Source organism: Sceloporus undulatus, chromosome 4 (assembly GCF_019175285.1).
Source record: "Sceloporus undulatus isolate JIND9_A2432 ecotype Alabama chromosome 4, SceUnd_v1.1, whole genome shotgun sequence".
NCBI lineage: Eukaryota > Metazoa > Chordata > Lepidosauria > Squamata > Phrynosomatidae > Sceloporus > Sceloporus undulatus.
This window is the reverse complement of record NC_056525.1, coordinates 219,675,502-219,693,536: the sequence shown is the minus strand read 5'-3', so window position 1 is coordinate 219,693,536 and position 18,035 is coordinate 219,675,502. Positions and strand designations below refer to the sequence as shown.

At 38.5% G+C, this 18,035-nt stretch overlaps 1 protein-coding gene across 1 annotated transcript in view; it reads right to left on the bottom strand.

Annotated features, from left to right (window-relative positions):
• Positions 1–4,434: 4,434 nt before the first annotated feature.
• The window catches only part of PTDSS1 (phosphatidylserine synthase 1), a 32,187-nt gene continuing 18,586 nt past the window's right edge, over positions 4,435–18,035 (bottom strand). Inside the window, exons 9-12 of the mRNA XM_042462645.1 lie at positions 14,424–14,523; positions 12,138–12,206; positions 10,450–10,519; positions 4,435–7,650 (exon numbers count right to left, since the gene is read on the bottom strand). Of these exons, the coding sequence (XP_042318579.1) occupies positions 7,541–7,650; positions 10,450–10,519; positions 12,138–12,206; positions 14,424–14,523 (349 nt within the window). The 3' untranslated portion in view covers positions 4,435–7,540. The remainder of the gene's footprint in view (positions 7,651–10,449; positions 10,520–12,137; positions 12,207–14,423; positions 14,524–18,035) is intronic.

Below are 18,035 nucleotides of genomic sequence, written 5' to 3'. Positions count from 1 at the left end.
TCAACTGTGGAAAATTCTTAATATTCTAAGTGCCTTGGAGGACAGGGTTTGTTTTTGTTTTTGTTTTTTTGTATAACTGAATAACTCCATTCTCCGCATACCCACTCACTTAGGCTGCATCTGCACTGCAGAAATAATCCAGCTTGACACCACTTTGATTGTCATGGCTCAATGCTATGGAATTCTGGGATTTGAAGTTCTGTAGGATATTTAGCCTTTTGTGTCAGAGTGCTCTGGTGCCATGACAAACTACAAATTTCAGGATCCCATGGCATTGAGCCATGGCAGTTAAAGGGGTGTCAGATGCAGCTGTGGACTCAAGTAATATGAGGTTAAATGACAGACAACTTGTTTTGTAAGGAAGGGGCCAGGGTTTCCACGTTCAGTCTGTAGCTTCAGTTTATATCACCCCATGCAATACATAGCAAGGCAGAAGTTAGATCAGAACCTTTCCTATTTCCATTTTGCAGGCAAGCAAAACTCCTTTCTGTTCTGACAGGCATTTGATGAGTGATTACATAAGGCCAATTTTACACAAGGCACTAGATATTGCTAATTGTTGTTGTGCTGGGGTGGGGTGTGTGTGAGTTTTAACTAAAACTAAAACTAAAACCTAGTTTTATTTTTTTCTGATTGCTTAAGTGTTTTAACTTTTGTATCTTGTGGATTTTTAACCATTTTTAATCATTGTAAACTGCTTCAACCCAATCTGGGGTAAATGTGGGGTAGAAATAGTGGTTTGAGCATGGACTAGGGCACTGGGCGATCAGGGTTCAAATCCCACCTCGGTCATGTAAACCCACTGGATGACCTTGGCCATGTCACACTCTCTCAGCCTCAGAAGATAGCAACGGCAAACCCCCTCTGAAGAAATTCCCAAGAAAACCCTATGTTAGAGATGTCTTAGGGTCAACACAAGTTGGAAACTACTTGAAGGCACACAACAACAGAAATGATGATGATGATGCCACCTTTTATTCATTGCATTATGGGATTAGTGGGTGACATTAACCACCAAATGAACTTGCAAAGCATGGTTTGGTGAGAAAGAGAAACAGTTAGCATGCTTCGAATCAAAATTAACTGGTTCCTGTTGGCCCTGGGAGATGATATAGAAATACATTAAATAAATAGTGAGCATTGTTGGACAACTAATTAACTCATTAAACCACGGGGGGGGGGGGGGGGTGGCTAATTGCCACATAATCTGGTAAATTGAACTGTATAACAAATTAAGTTTAACTAGTTGTTTCCAGGCTTCAAGAGTTTAGCTTACTAAACATATTTGCATTTCAGATGTTACAAAACTGTGTCATTTTTCCTGGAACAGACAAACACGACTCCTCTTCTGGAAACAATTTTGAAACAATACATCCTGAAGTTCACTGTTTTCTAAATTAGATATAGGCCAAGGGTGAGCAAAGTACAACTCTTCAGATCTTGGTGGACTCCCACTCCCACCATGCTTCACCACTGGCTATGTTGGATAGGGCTGCTGGGAACTGCAGTCCAACATCATCTGGGGAGATGCATTTTGTCCACTCCTGATCTAGTCCGAAGGAAAAGTGCTGGGTAAAAAAATCCTATTTGAACCATCTACTAGAAACATAATAAAAAGCAATGCTGTTTTGTTGACAAGACTCTCCTTTCACAGGACTGGTTTGTTACTTTTGGAATCCCTTTGGAATTTATGAGTTTTACACTAAAAACAACAAGTCACAGATGTCAGTCTAAGCTCTAACCCTTTCATGTTATTCTCCCCCAATGCATTTTTAACATAAATCTCCATGAATCAATAGTTTCACACAGGACACATTTTGGGCAGAGGGAGTGTTTACCTTTGCTAATAACAAAATGTGGTTTGGTTTATCCTTACCTAATTTGTCATGATTGTGAAAAGTTCAACTATTTGTTCTGAATAAAACTATCTTTTTGCTGGAAATTTAGTCTTTTTTTTTTAGCTGTCCCTCACCCACATTTGCTGTTTTTTAAAAAATGTTACACATTCACCACTGAACTGAAAACTAAAATAAAATTACAGATTACAGCATGTGCCGGCTCATGTTTTTTTGTCCGTGCCAAGCAAATGTACACCTGAAGTTAAATCCCTTGCCAGGGTGCTTGGATCCCCCACCGCTTTTTTAAAAGTTGCAAAAATCAATTCCATATGTACAATGAAGGCTGGCACTTGGATCATAGCCAATTTAAAAAAAGGTAAGTATGTATTTTCATTCCTTCCCTTGCATTTTTCTCAAAGTGAGAAGCTACCAGCACATAAATCAGATACTTGAATCCAGGCTGGATTGGAGTGCCCCCTTGTGTGAAAGAGCAAGTAAAACTCCAAAACCTCTGAAATAATTTGAATAGCTGAATAATCTTAATACTGAACAGCTATCAACTCAGTATTTATTCCAATTGTTTGTAAGTTCTTCTCCTTATCATAATAAAGTCTGTTATAATTAGCCTTTAATATTTTATCCCTTTTGCCTTTCATCCCAGAAAAGCATATCCAAGGAGGTCTGGAAATTTTGGCTTTTAAACTTCCAGGGAGCTGTGCCATCTTTAAACTCTTTGCACAGACCATGGTGCTCAGTGGTGGTGTAACATTCTGACTATGAGATTGATGGAACAACCAGTAAGTCCCTGAGGCACTGCAGAAAATAATCCAGTTTGACACTGCTTTGTCATGGCTCAGTGCTATGGAATTCTGGGAACTGTCATTTGTTGTGGCACCAGAGCTCCCTGCTGGAGAATCGTGGAATGAGTTGGACTCAAGGGTCATCCAGTCCAACTCCCTGCCATTCAGGAACTCACAAAACACCCCCGAAAGATGGTCATCCAGCTCCTGTTTAAAACCTTCCATATGTATGATTTGTATGTATGATTCATATCACCACTTAATCTTTTCTTTTCCAGGCTAAACATACCCAGCTCCCTAAAGCCTCATAAGGGATGGTTTCCACACCTTTCACCATTTTGGTCACCCTCCTCTGGACATGCTCCAGCTTCACATCCTTTTTGAATTGCGGTGCCCAGAACTGGACACAGTATTCTAGGTGAGGCTTGACCAAAGCAGAATAGAGTGGCACAGTTACTTCCCTTGATCTCTAGACACTATACTTCTGTTGATGCAGCTAAATGGAGAAGGCTAAATGTCTCACAAAACTAGTTCTCAAAGTGAGAAGCTACCAGCACATTGAGCCAGGGCAGTTAAAGTGGTGTCAACCTTGATTATTTCTGCAGTGTGGATGCAGCCTGAGTACGTTCTTCACTCTGCTGTATCATGAGATGGCTTCAAGTCCTTACATCTACAATTTGGAAGAAGAGTATCACTAAATATCACAGTCAAAGTTGTAAGAATTACAATGCATCTCAACAACTAAGATTCAACCCAGATTATTTTCACCATCTGGATAACCCTGGGAATTCTTTACTGCTCAGGTGTTCCAACCTGTGGTTCTTATGTGTTACGTCACATGGGCAAAAGCACATAGAATTCACATTTCCCAGTTCTATTGTGACATCTAAAATCCCTTCGCACATTTGTCTTCAGAAGGGAGAATCACACATCCAAATAGAAAGTAGGATGAGCACCAAATACCAGTACTTCCTTGCACTGCTGCTGAAATTTGTTGAGGCATACGTGGCTGTTGTGGTTATGCAGGTAACCCTCTGTGTGCATAGGCATCTTAAGTGGACACATTTTTTATTGTACATATCCATTCGGGGTGGTGAGGGCGAAGATGTGTGACCTCAGGAGTACCACCATATTGCCCCTTTATTGGGTGATAATCCTTTTGCATGACTAATAAGAAAAAAGATTTCAGAGGAGAGCTGATACAGTAGAGGCAATGCTCAGATGGAGAAGGAAAAGAATCAAAAGAGGAAAGAGTCTGAGAAAAGGAAGAAAAGTAGAAGAAAAAACAGAGAAGACTGCTGCAAACATTTTACAGCCTGACTTGAAAAAGTCATTCCTGTTTGGGGCTTCAGGTCACTTGTCCAACCAGGATTTCTGAGTTTATTTAGCAAGCAGTAAACCTTCAATAGGAAACCAGAATGCTTTTGGCGGGCGGTGGGGAATCTTACTCCAATACATTAGAGACCTGTCTATTCATCCCAAGAGGACGGAATGCAAGAGAGGTTTCAGGAATGTTTCATAATCTGACCTCATTTAGAGATGAAAGTTAATAGCAACATAATATTCAGGTGTTACAAAAGATGAAGTGTTCCTGAGAAGTCATTTCATCAGCTAGAAATAAAGTGAGGGATTTTTATAGTGGCCAAAAAGGAGGAGGTAGAAGAGAATCCAACTGTGCAATTGATTCAACTTTACCTCTGCAGGAACAATGCCTATTCACACAGCATTGCCCGTTACGTGCTGATGTCTTTGTATTTTGTCTTTAATATCAAAGCATGAACAAAAGAAACACCAAATTAATCCCAGGCATTCATGACTTTATTTTTCACAGGCAAATAACCAAAAGCACAGCTGAAACCAAATTCCATATGCGCATTAGACACTGTCTTTTATACATAACAGTGTATACCCAGGTTTACCCAGGTTTAATACTGGTAGCTGGCAATAGGTATGTTTTGGGTGGCTAGATTTTTTCCATTCCTGTTTTGTATCCTTCTTGACCTTAATTCTTAATTTAAAAATGTAGTCAACTATAATCAATCCTTTTGCATCTGAGCCCTTTCCCTCCAGTGTTACCACCTGTTCACCACTGTTCATTCTATGGAATAGAAGGTTAATGCCTCCCCCCCCCCCATCAAAGACTGATATGGCAGTCTCCGGAGGAACCAGGTCAACCACTTCTTCAATAAACACGCTGTAAATGATTAATGTAAGAAAGCAACCACCACAACTTGGAGTGTACACAAGTAGAAAAATAGGGAAAAGTGAAATAAAGGGTCATGAAAAAGGTAAAAAAGAATGCAAGTTTAAAAACATAAATGAGAGCAAATGTGTACCCCTAAAAATTATGAGTACCAGGGTGACAGTATCACAGCTCACACATAGATCTCACTAGTTGGGGGACAAAACTCTCAAGTCTGACTCCATTGCATACCTAGACCTGATAAATCCCTGTTTTCTTGTTTTGGCTGGCTTGGACTGGACCTCACATCCATGGAAAATATAGAGCAAATATATCACCCTGCAATTGGAACATGAAACCAGACAGTATATACTGCCTTGAGAGATGAAAACCTGACAGTTCTGCAGAAAATGCCCAAAGTTCATACAATAGTTAATGATTTTGTATAATTTATGTTTGAAAAGGTGGTCAGATACATTTCCTTTGTTTCTATATAGTTTAGTTAAGGAATGCTCATCTTCTGAGCTCATTCTCACATGGTCATACTTTATCATCCTTTATTAAAAATAATGAAATTCACATAGGTCTGGATCTCAAGTGCACATAAAAAGAATCGTGTGCACACCAGTTCTGATTTTATAAAAGACCAGCATGTACACACTCTGTTTTTGATATAGGCAGAATCAACCCAATGTACAAAAAGCGGTGCATACATGTGCTCATTTCAGTTGACAAAAATTGCCTTTGGATATGAAACTGCACTGTAGACTGCATCTTTAACCAGGCAAACAGGTACTTTATCAGAATCTTTAATAGAATAGGGCAGGCTCCTTCAAAGAAATGGTTATTAATTATACTAAATTATTAATAAACACTAAAACAAATTATATGGAAACTTTCTCAAGAACCTTAAAATCTTCTGGCTTTGGTCTTGAAACAAAAACAGGTTTTTTTTTAAAGCAAATGATAAAGAATTCTAAGACTGAATGAACTGAAAAGTGAAAAATATATTCAAGAATTATGCAACATGCCAAGAACACACAGACATTATCAGTTCACAACTTTCAGAATATGAATGAAAAACCAGTATTTGTTGGGAATAAATATGCTCCAAACACATAAATTTCCTCCACCTTGTATCATTTAGCACATTTGGATATAGCAGCTTTGGGTGCAGGAGATTATACACTTGTGACAGAAAAGCAAAACAGAGTTTTCATAGATTAGCTGCTGCATTGTGATTGCATTCAAAAAGTTGATCCTCTGCGGCACATAAAACATCATGGATTATGGGGGTCTTTTTTCTATTTACAGCCCCTTCACTTATATGCTGAAGTTTTTACAATATTTCAGATCTTGCGGTGCATATTATGTTCTATCACAGCAAACACCCCTTCCCAGTTGAAGCATGATAGTAAGGATGTGGATTCTAACTTAACCTGTCAGCTCTGCCAAATTTTCAGGAGTAACAACCCAACAACCTAGTTGGCACACACAAAAATCAACCAACTAAAGACAGAAAACAAAATCTAGGTAAAAATGTCTGATAGCTCAACCTTGGAATTTAGTTATAACAGTTTTCTTTCCTGGAAATGACTCTGTTTTGTAATCATAAAGCTTATTTCATAATATCTTTTTAACAAACTCACCACCTAAACATAAAACTATTGACCCTATCTGCAAAACTAACCCCAGGAGGGGAAAAAAGTGGAGTGAGCCTATAAAAAGTGGCCAAAACAAAGTGAACTAGCATAGCTCTGTCTTGGACAGGCCATGATATCAGGCTGGCAAACCTGTAAGAATCAATTCTACATTAAAAGCAGGATATTTACTTGCAAGTGGGATTCAGATGTATCAAGAAAAACCTGTTTGAATATTATGGTATATCTGCAGTGATGATAAATGTATAGGACCCATACTCCAACTGACAGAAAAGGAACAAAGAGAAGGAACATGTGTTTGAGGCTGGATCTATGGCTCTTCCAATACATTCCGGCACTACCCTGGCCGTGGAACAGAACTGCATTAATATCTGAGACAGGTACAAATGTTAGAAATGTACATACATATAGGTGTGTGTGTGTGGGACAGAATTAGGAATACAAATTCTAACCCTTGGCACCCTGCTGACTGAAATCTGGGAGTGTTGCTTTCCTAACAAGCAGGAAAGTTTTGTTAGTTCAAGAAGAAAGGCAGGGTATCTTTCAATCCACCAACAAAATCTGTTAACCAACATGAACAAACAAAAAGGCAAAACAAAAAAATGTATAACAATACAAAATCAACTGATTGCTGACTGACTTTTGGTTATTCTTCTCAACTAGAGCCCTTCAAGAAGACTTTCAAACTACTTGAAGAAAGATTAGCACGCGAACCCCTCAGAAGGGAGTAACTGTTTTGCCATTAGATAGGACTATTGGTCTGAGTGTGAAGTGCAGAAGTGGTTAGCTTGAAGCCAGCGATTGGCAAGTGACAGCAGCTAATGATTTGCAATGCACAGATGAGCTCCATCTTAACAAGCTCCAAGGCCTCTGTTTGCTGAAGATATGGTCCCCCTCCATCTCCTCCTCTTCTCTACTTGACCTTCAAGCAAGGAATGCAGAACCAGGCCCAGTTTCATTTCTTTGCTCTCAGGCACACTTCCTGAACAAATCTAGAAACTGACTGTCTGTCTCATCATTTTTTTCTCTTTCTTTCTTTCTCTCTCTCTCCCTCTCTCTCTATTTTCTGCCAATCCCATTGGTTACTTTTGTTTTTGAATGACGATTCCTCCTCCTAGATGAATGGTTCTCATTGTTGCTGGTGTGTTTGGGTGGACTCTCTTCCATTCCTAACAAACAATTCATAGACACATATGTGAGTCATTTTTTTAAAAAAACTTATTTTTCACAAAAGTAATTCCTGAATTTATTAATCTGAATCAATCTAATTTAGTTGAAACCAGCACACCATCTAGTTGTTTAACTACCTACTGTCCTCCCCTCCCAAATTATTACACTGTTTAATAACACTGTAATAATAACTATTTGTCTCAGACCTATCCTCACTCCTTATAATAGTAAAGTAATAGATAATGTGGGGCTTAAAATAATAGATATTAGATGCTTAAAATGGAGCAGGGCTCTGGAGTCTGGGGCAGCAGGTGGGGTGTGGGGAAGGTAGACGTTCATGGATTTGCAAGGCAGTCTAGAGTTTATTAAGGGAAAATCCAAGCTTGATCTGCTTACTTGCCCCTCAAATCTTGAGAAAATTAGCCATATATAGAAAATTTGAAGGTCATAGAAGATGAGGGATGAAGTAAAGAGCAATGCACATGTGAATGAAGAGAACACAGCCAGTGTTGCAGGGGAGGGGGAGGCTGAGCAAAAAGCAGGCAGAAGAGTCTTTTGACTTAGGCCCAAAACACACTGCAAAAAGAATCCAGTTTGACACGCTTTATCTACCCTGGGTCAATGCTAGGGAATTCTGGGAACTGTAATTTTGTGAGACATTTAGCCTTCTCTGTCAGGGAGCTCTGTTGCCACAATAAAGTACAATTCCCAGGATTCCCTAGCACTGAGCCAGAGCAGTTAAAGCAATCTCAAACTGTATCATTTCTGCAGTGTGTTTTGGACCTTAGTCAGTCCTAGAAACTGGAGCCAGCTTTCCCATTCTTCTAAGTTGCGCAGTGGAATCTTAGGTAATTTTTAAAAGCTTGCACATACTGTGAAATTGGGAACCACATTGGCATAATTTGCCCACCCAAGCAGGGATTAACATATGGAACACTGTGCAGTAAAGGCACTGCCAGCCCAAGATCACACCTATTTGCTAATGCTTCACAGTTTTATCCTGTCTCCTTCAGGCAAGTGTCAAATTTGGATGGGCTACAGCCAGCTGAGATTTGTTGTCAATGCCCAGCACCTTCTGCCTATGAATCCTTCCACAAGATTATGCCTGCACATGAAGCAGCAAGGCTACACACATCAACAAGGCTCATGAGAGACAGTTGCTCCTTGGGCTCAGAAAACCTTCAAGTTAAACCCTATAGTTAAAATTTAGAAGGTTTATTAAGATATCATACAATGGGCAAGGAAGGATACAGAGAGCTAACATAAAGAGAGGTGGAAAGGAAGAGTAGACAATTTTAAACAGAAATGTCAAAGTCACTTGTGAGATGCAAGTGTCACTCATGATGCTCAGAAGAGGACCATTTTCCATTGGAAAAAAATTCTGATTTTTAACTTCAAGGAACTGATGTCAGGGATTGGTAGGAGTCTGGATCCTCTAATCTAATTGGTCTTTTGAAGCAGTTCTTCGGTTCTCAGTTAACATCATAACATAATATTCAACAGAGAGAGTTATCAGTGCATTAGAGAAGATTTGTAATTTACACCCCACGTCGTTATATGACAATCTCATGTTTATCACACAGAAACAAAACCACATTCTAGAAATGTTACTCAATAGAAAATGGAGGAATGGCAATAATGCTTTTCTGTCCTCGGGATGGCTTACAACATACAAACCAGGCTTAAAGGCTCTTGTTTGGCTGGTAGAAAGCAGATGCCCTTAAATTTCTGGAGCATGGCCTATGCTGATGCTTACTCTTGTCTGTGGCTGTGAAGTCCCCATGACCACTGCACACCACCTGCGCCTGTTGGTCTCCTGGCTGAAAAAGCTACTTAACCCAAAGCCAGGGAAAATGCTGCAAAGAACCAAGTGCTCTTGAAGGAATTTGAGCCCTTACTGACCACATCACACTGTCTGACAAAACTGGAAGGAGTGCTAGTTAGCTCCATCCATAAATACCTTCTTTGGTTAATTAAGCTTGCAGATAAGCCCAGGAATTTAAAAGCAGGCTTATTTCAGCAAACAGACAGAAAGTTTATGTAGAGAAAATATGCTCCCAATAAGAGGGAATATCTTCCATGGATGGAACAGTGCTCAGGCACTGAGGCTTTTTCACAGAAAATGCCTGGCCAGAACAATTTTTCTCAGTAGTATAAATGTGGCAAAACTGTCTCCTAAGACTCTATTATGGTACACTATGGGAAAGGGGCAAGTAGGATGAAGCAATATCTGTGTGCAAGTCCTAGTAGCCTAAATGTTTTAGAAGGTATACCTATGGAACACTTTCCCCCTAACCCCATGGGGTCACAACATACTATCCTTCCAGTAGCCTCTGCCATGTTAGATGGTAGGGCTGCTGATGGAAGGACTAACCAGGAATCTGAGAATGACTCCTAGGATTTGTTTCAATACCCCAGAGGTCTCAAAACAGAAAGTTTTGTTGTGTACTGTTATGTAGGACAGAAGTGAACAAAGGAAACATGAGAATTCAGCCTAGATAGCTGAACAACCTGGGGATGGGACTTACAAAACTGAGAAAAAATGATTTTTGCATTAAACCACCCATCACCTTGCAATCAGCATGGATATGTCACCATGTTGGCTCAGGTTCTAGGAGTTGTAGTCCCAAAAGTAGCTTTTCAAAGGGAAAAAGGAAAATAACTTGTGCACAACAAAAACACACATTGTTCTATGACTATTTGGCTGGGGGGCATAGTTGATGAAAGACAGAAGGGTTTTACTGTGACTGACAAAAAAAGGGTGGGGAGACAGAATACATCATATAAGGCACCATTACCTCTAGTAAACTTAGAGTTAAGCCAAGAAGCATCTGCGATATATGAGCTGTCCTCACTTTCTGACAAAGTCTGTGGAGGCAAAGAGATTCATCACTGGAGAGTGCCATCTTTGTGATATATACTCCATGTTTCCAGTTTCTTTCAAAGCTTTCAGTTTTAAAACTATAGTGACAACTGACAAAATTCAACACACAATGAAGGCTTCTCCACACATTTGGATTATGGAGGTCTAATAGGTGAGAAGAAAGGAACCCTAATAGCAAGGCTAAATCATTTCCCACATGCTTTGTTATGCAATGCAAACCTTTCACTATCATCTTGAATTCCCATTTGCCCGTCCACCCATATTCAGGGACATGAACTATTACTTTCCAGCTCTATTTTGCAAAACTAGGGTAACTATGACTATGTAATTCAAAAATACTTAAGCCTCAAGCTTAGATGGAATTATCACACACCAAATGATTTTCCCCTGTCTTCATGGCATTCAGGAAAATCTCTACAGGCATGTAATAGAATCATTTCCAAATTCTGGGTGGCAGGCATGCACACTCTACAGGGCATCACACACTGACAGACTACAAAAATTACCATGTTAAATGAACATGGAAAGGAGGGTAATATTTTAAGGAGCTGGAAGTGTGTTTCAAAGCCACAAAAGACACAGAGACCCAACCAATCCAATTGTTCTACAATTAAGAACACAAAGGCTGTTATTTGAGTATGCCAAAAAATTCCTCTACGACAGAGCTACTGTATCTTTAATTGCTGTGTAGAAGAGGTAACTTCAGTGGGTGTAGCTAGTTATGCAAGCTATTGTTGTTGTGTGCCTTCAAGTTAAATTCAACGTATGGTGACTCTAAGCCAAACCTATCAAGGAGTTTTCTTGCCAAAATTTGTTGAGAGGGGTTTGCCTTTACCTTCCTCTGAGGCTTAGAGTGTGATTTGCCCAAGGTCTCCCAGTGCATTTCCATGGCTGACCAGGGATTCCGAGTTGTAGCTCAATACTCAAACCACTACACCATGCTGGTACGTATGCAAGCTATACTTGTTGATTTATACAACTATAAAAAGGGTTGCTTGACTTGAGTTCATTTTATGAGACCTGTTAGCCAGTGGCTATGTTGATATGGGAGATTCTAGGGACTCTAACCCAAGAAAGAAACTTCACTAAATTCTGAATTATCTTAGGAGCTGTGTGTGTGTGAGAGAGAGACAATGTCTTCCTGAATACAAGGGAGCATTAAATCTCACTGGGGATCCTGAACCCTTACTCCTCATTGAACTCTCCATGTTTTACATTCTGGAGCCTGAAATACAGTGGGCCCTACACATTCACAGGAGTTAGAGGGGCAGGACCATTGTGAAAGTAGAAAAATGCAAATAAAACCCCACTTTTTTTTACCCGAGTGAATACCTCTCTAGAATTTTCTCATTTCTTCAGTGCAACTTTATGGTCAACATCTGTCAAAAGCTGACTACAGAATTTCACTGGAGGACCTGAAGTCTTTTCTCCATTGCAATTTCTGGTGGCTATTGACCACAGAGTTGCGCTACAGGAACTAGAGATTCCTAGAGAGAACATATGAATCAAATCCATGAACAATCAAAGCCACAAAAGTCAAAGCTGCAAATGTGGCAGGACAACTTATGTACAAATTGCTTTACTATTTACCCTAGACATTACCTTTTCTCGTTGTCCATAGTGTTCTGCATACCAAACCATTCCATATAAACACAGGAAAGTAGTAACAGCCTAAACATTAGAAACAGAAAAAGGGGTATATTAAAATCCACAGCTGTTTTTATTTACTTGATTTATACATAATTTGTCAGCAATACACTGTACATTTTTCAGAAATACACTGGCTTACTATACACTGTATAGGCAATGGAAGAGAACAATGACAAGAAAAATAGGACAGATGTAGGGCCTATCTCCACTCTAAATATGTAATATAACACTTTTCTATGTTTTTAATTGTACTGTTTTTAATCTTGTAAGCCGCTTTGAGTCTCAGTTTTGGGGCAAGGACGGGAAATAAATTAAAATAAAATAAAATATGCATGTTTTATACCATTTTCACTGACTTGGCTACACTAAAAAGCCTAACAACTCAGTCTGGTGAGTTGACTGAGAATTCTCTTTCAAACCACAAACTCTCTTCCCAGATTAACTATGCAGTATATAAATAAGCATGTAGATAGAAGACTGTTCAGGAAAAAGTTTTCTCACTTATCAGTCCTTGTTCAACCACACTTTGCTTATGACACTGAATCTGTTACAGTGCAATTCTAAACATGTCTACTTGGCAAATTGATTTTTTAAAATCTCTGCACTAAGCAACAAATTCTTTTACATTGGCAGAAACAAATGCTTTGAGTTGACTCAGGAGACCTTCTTAGATGCTGCAATCCACATGAACAGTTGTACAGATGGATGACGAGTGGGGGGAAAGCCGGCTGGATTTTCCACCTCTGAGACTGTGAACTGTCCCTCCCTACTTCTGGACAAGGTGAGCATCTATGCTCTGATAAGTATGGGGGAGTACATGGGAAGGCTTCCATGAAATGGGGAACCACTCAAAATACTACTTCTTTGCAAAAGCCTGATGCAGGGTTGGAAGATGCATGACATCTGCAGTGGGGCAATAATGCAAGATCCCACTTTCCAGTGGAGAAGGTACACTATGAGCCCCATATCCATGGGACTTAGTGCTGAAATGTGAAACCATAGCAAAACCTATTAAAATGAATGACCTCTGGAGAAAGTTGACTGTAGAGTCACACTGGAAAATCTAGAGATTCCTAGAAAGAACACCTCTCTAGGCATTTTTAGGTCCTCCAGAATGACTCTATGGCCAATGCCCACTCGAAGCATATCATAGAACAGTGCTGGAGGATGAGGGATATGCTAAGAGAACATATTTTTCAGATATGGGTAAGTGAAACTGCAGATACCAGTCCCATAGATGTGAGGATCATACCATATTATTTTTAAACTTCTGCTAGCCATAAATTAACAAGTCTCAGTCTTTGCCTGCCTCCCAATGGATTTCACAATGCTCAGTGCTCTCCTGCCAACAAACACCACACCTTGTGCAAACACAAATGGTACAATCTGCATTTGAACAACAACTGGGGAAATATTTTATAACACATCAAGGAATGTTCTATACATTTATGTAGTTTTAACCTGTATTTTAATTATTGTTACTTGTTATTAACAACTTTGTCTAAGCCACTGTGTAAAAGTTTTTAAACTGCAGGATATACAGCTCTTAAAATAAAATATGTCAGCAGCAGAACTATTACCTTTTTTAAAAAAAGTTAATCATATAATGTTTAGTATATTAGAATATTAATCAATCTATTGCTTAATTATGTGTTTGAGCAATAGATCTTGCAATGTGTCTTTGGTTAATATAGGCACAATAGAAAGCAGCCAGCTAGGGACGTTGTCTGACTACAATATTTCAACCATCCAATGGTTAGTCAGTGGAAGATAGTAGCTGTAGTCCAACACATGTGGAGGATGCCAAATTAGGGAAATCTGACAGCAGGTACCAGAAATTTAAAAAGATGCATTCTTTATAACATAAAAGAAAATGGAAACCATGTCTTTTAATATAATACTTGCCTTCTACAGTTTCAGTCAAATTCTTATAATAATGATGCTAAAATCTACTATGCCATTTTAGTTAGTTTATTACTAGCATTAATTTAGGCAAAAGCTAGTTTCTACAATGCTAGTTAACTATCTTGGCCAATGGAGGTGAGAAAGAAAAGGCAGCTAGGGAAAAATTTAACAGTGCAAACATATACAAGCTTGAGTAATTTGCAGCTGCTTACATTACTGGTTTACATTTAAGGGAGATTGCTACTGCCCGGAAGTATTATGTTATCATTATTTGATATAGCATTCGAAGGCAACACCTTCAAGATGAGTAAAATAAGAGAAAAATCCACTTACCACACAAAGGAGCCATAACACAACATATAATATTTGGGTTTTGGAGAAGAGGTCCTGCCCAAACTTGATGCATACAATAGCTTCAAGGAAACCAATAACTCTGAAGGAATAACAAAAGGAATGTGGTTTTTACTGAACACAGAGCATACTTAATTCTGTTTTTCTTTAAGATTTGGTGAAGTAACTTGTACATCAAGTAACTTTTATAGACATTTTTAGCATTGTGCAAACATACAGTAATGCATGTTTAGACATGGGACCCTACAGTTACACAACTGATTGTGTAAAGTATGTCCAAAGTCTTGACCTCACCCGCTGTGCACAGGCCCATTAGCTCCCCATCCACTGAGTCAAAAAAGAGAGCGCCACATGTTCCCTTGCAGAATAACCAGCTACTCTAAGGATCACACTTACACACCCTCTGAGGAAACGCAATTGCTTATGCAATTATTTTTACGTTAGCATAGTGCTTCAACAAGATTCCAGCCATTATATTTCTCATGTCAGGGATGGAAAAGCAAATCTTGGTGGCCATTTTGAAAGTAGTTCACTTTTAGATACCACATCTATATCTTGGACACTTTGCCCTGGCCCACCCTCCACTTTTAACCAAGATTTTATCCCTGTCCACATAACTTTTTTATAACTCTCCTCTCTTTTCCCTAACAGGATAGTTTATGGATGATCCCCAATGGATTGAACTGGATAGCCCTTGAAGTCTCTTCCAATTCTAGGATTCCATGAACATCTTGGTAAAAATTGCTTTGTAATGCAAATATGAAATCTGTACTGATCAAAATATTCATTTCTATTATTAATGTACAATATTCATAAAGAAATGGCAACATAAAAAAGCATATTGAAAATGTTTGAAAATGCTCTGAGAAGAATGGACTAGTTGTATATTACCATGACAGCCTCTGGCTGAGAAGGCAGTGAAATCCTACTCACTCATGTATAAAGATACATGTTAATTCTAGTAATAAAAAGGGCAATAATAGGACCAAATACTATACTTGTGCACACTGTCATTACTCCAAATTCTGATGGGGAATGCTACTAGAATTGTAGCCAAAATGAGGTCACAAGAGAAAAGTATTAGCATGCTTTGCAGCAAACCCAAGGTTTGCAAAAATACAAAAGTTTAAAACAACAACTAGAGGGGCAATGCTTCCCATACAAAATAGGGGAATGAGAACTGAGCATTCTCAGTAGCCATGAAATGGAGGGTGAGAATTGGAAACAAAATGATAAGTGGTGTTTGTTATAGATGAGTAGTAGAACCAACCCCTGGTTATATAAGTCAAATAATAGAAGTATTTATTCTATTGCAAACATCTTAATAATTAATAATAATTTGATTTATTTATATACCGCTATTCCAAAGATCATAGCGGTGAACAGCAAGTAAGCTAATTAGCAAGTAATCTTAAGACACATTGAGAGCCATGGAATAAGAATCTTCCTTTCCACCTGTCTGCTTTTATTTATCAGCACAATGTGCTTCGCCTTAAACCTCTTTATGTGCCAAGTAGCTTCGGTTTGGCTTCAGGCTGCAATACTGAGACTGTTTTGAGGTTGTTCTTTTAGAAGCCTAGTTGTGGGTAGACTTTATGGGGTACAACAAGAAGAGAAACAAATAGCTTGTCATCACAATCCTATTCAGGCAATAATTCTTTTATATACTTTATCTCATATGGTTTTCAATATAGTAGCAAAAGCAATAAATAAATAAATAAATAACATAACATAACATAAATAGGTCCCTGCTCTGGAATTTACAGTCCACATTTTGACAGTGTAGCAGTGGAGACGAGGCAACAAAGGGAAGAGATATGGTAAGAGGAAAAGCAGGCAAGAAGAAAGGGAATTTGAAAAAAAGATCTGAATTAAATATTTCTGATTTCTATGTAATGGAACACAAAGATGGATGGATACAACACATATGCAATGTATGTATGCAAGCAAAGGGAAGGATGACAATTTTGCAATCCAGTTCCTGCATTTCAAAAAAGTCATTCAGTGACTTACATTCATTTCACAAATTTATCTAATTTGGATAATTTTATTTTGCCATTTTGAAAGTCATAGGGGGATGCAAGAATCTCTGTAAGATGCCAGTATCTGGAAATTTTATTACCGTATATACTCGACTATAAGTCAACCTCATGTATAAGTCGAGGGCAGGTTTTGGAACCATAATTATGGATTTTGATATGATTCGTGGATAAGTCGAGGGTAAAATTTAGTGCCATATAACAAAGGATGTAAAGGATGAAGCAAAGGAAAACAATGCCAAGAACTTACAAAATACCAGGGGACATCACTGTTTGTGCTCTTATTAAAAGCTGGATTGATGAGAGAATAAGGGAAGTCAGTGCTTCCAGGACAGATTACTCTCTTGCTTTTCACCAGGGGATTGTTTCTTTTTATATAAATAAAAGTACAATACTATATTGACCCATGGATAAGTTGACTCAGGTTTTTGGGGTCACTTTTTTTACTAAAATTTCTAGACTTATACATGAGTATATACAGTAATCTATCCCTCTAATTTCTGAAGTCACTAAAAAACCACAGCAGCTGAAATTTTAAAAACTTTTAAATTTAATTTTTTTAAAATTTAAAACTTAAATTTAAAGCTGAGTTCTGGGAAGCCAACCCTCACAGAATCATAGTATGAATTTCAAAAACATCTCATTCTGGCTGGAATCCCGTTGGTTAGTCAAAATTAGAGCAGACTCTTTGCAACACATAGGTAAATCCAATTGTTTCAATGGCTCTATTCTATTCAAGACTAAAACAGGATTTAAATCTCTGTGTCTTTCTTTCATTCCGATAGAACTATGACTTACAAATAGCCCTGGTATTGGCTGCACATTTGTTTTAGCCTTTACTGTCAGTGACAAAAATTATTTTCACTACTGTTTGCTGTAGTCATTTTATTTAAATATATTCATATACTTTTTGTGTCCATTTTAAAAGTAGCTTCCCAGCTACTGAAAATAAAACCTCTGCATCAATACAGTCTAAATAAACCAAAATACAATTGCAAAATAAGTAAAAAGACAAATGAAATCCAGGTAACCAGTTTATTGGTCCAGTTGGTGGACGGCAAAAAGTCTAGTACAGCTGGCCCTACTTATCCACGGATTTTTTATCCATGGATCCAAGCATCCACGGCTTGAAAATATTCCAAAACAGTATAAATTCTAAAAAGCAAACCTTGATTTAGCCATTTGATATAAGAGAAGCCATTTGGCTATGTGCCATTACATTTAATGGGACTTGAGCATTCACTGATTTTGTTATCCACGGTGGATCCTGGAACCAAACCCCAGCAGATAACAAGGTCCCACAGTAATATAATGGATTTGCGGGGTACAAAAAGTGGAATATTTTGATTAGCAGGTGAGATGGTGTCATCTACCATCCTACTTAGGTCTCTGACCTCAAAAGCAATCCTCTCAAAAGGTAGAGGGACTGCAGAAGGAAGTTTTACAGCAACAATACAGTTGTATATCTCAAAAGACAGGACAGGACACAAAGGAGAAGGGAATAGCAGTGGGATATGAGATCAAGTCCAGCAGATCCTGACAGTTCTTTTCTCTC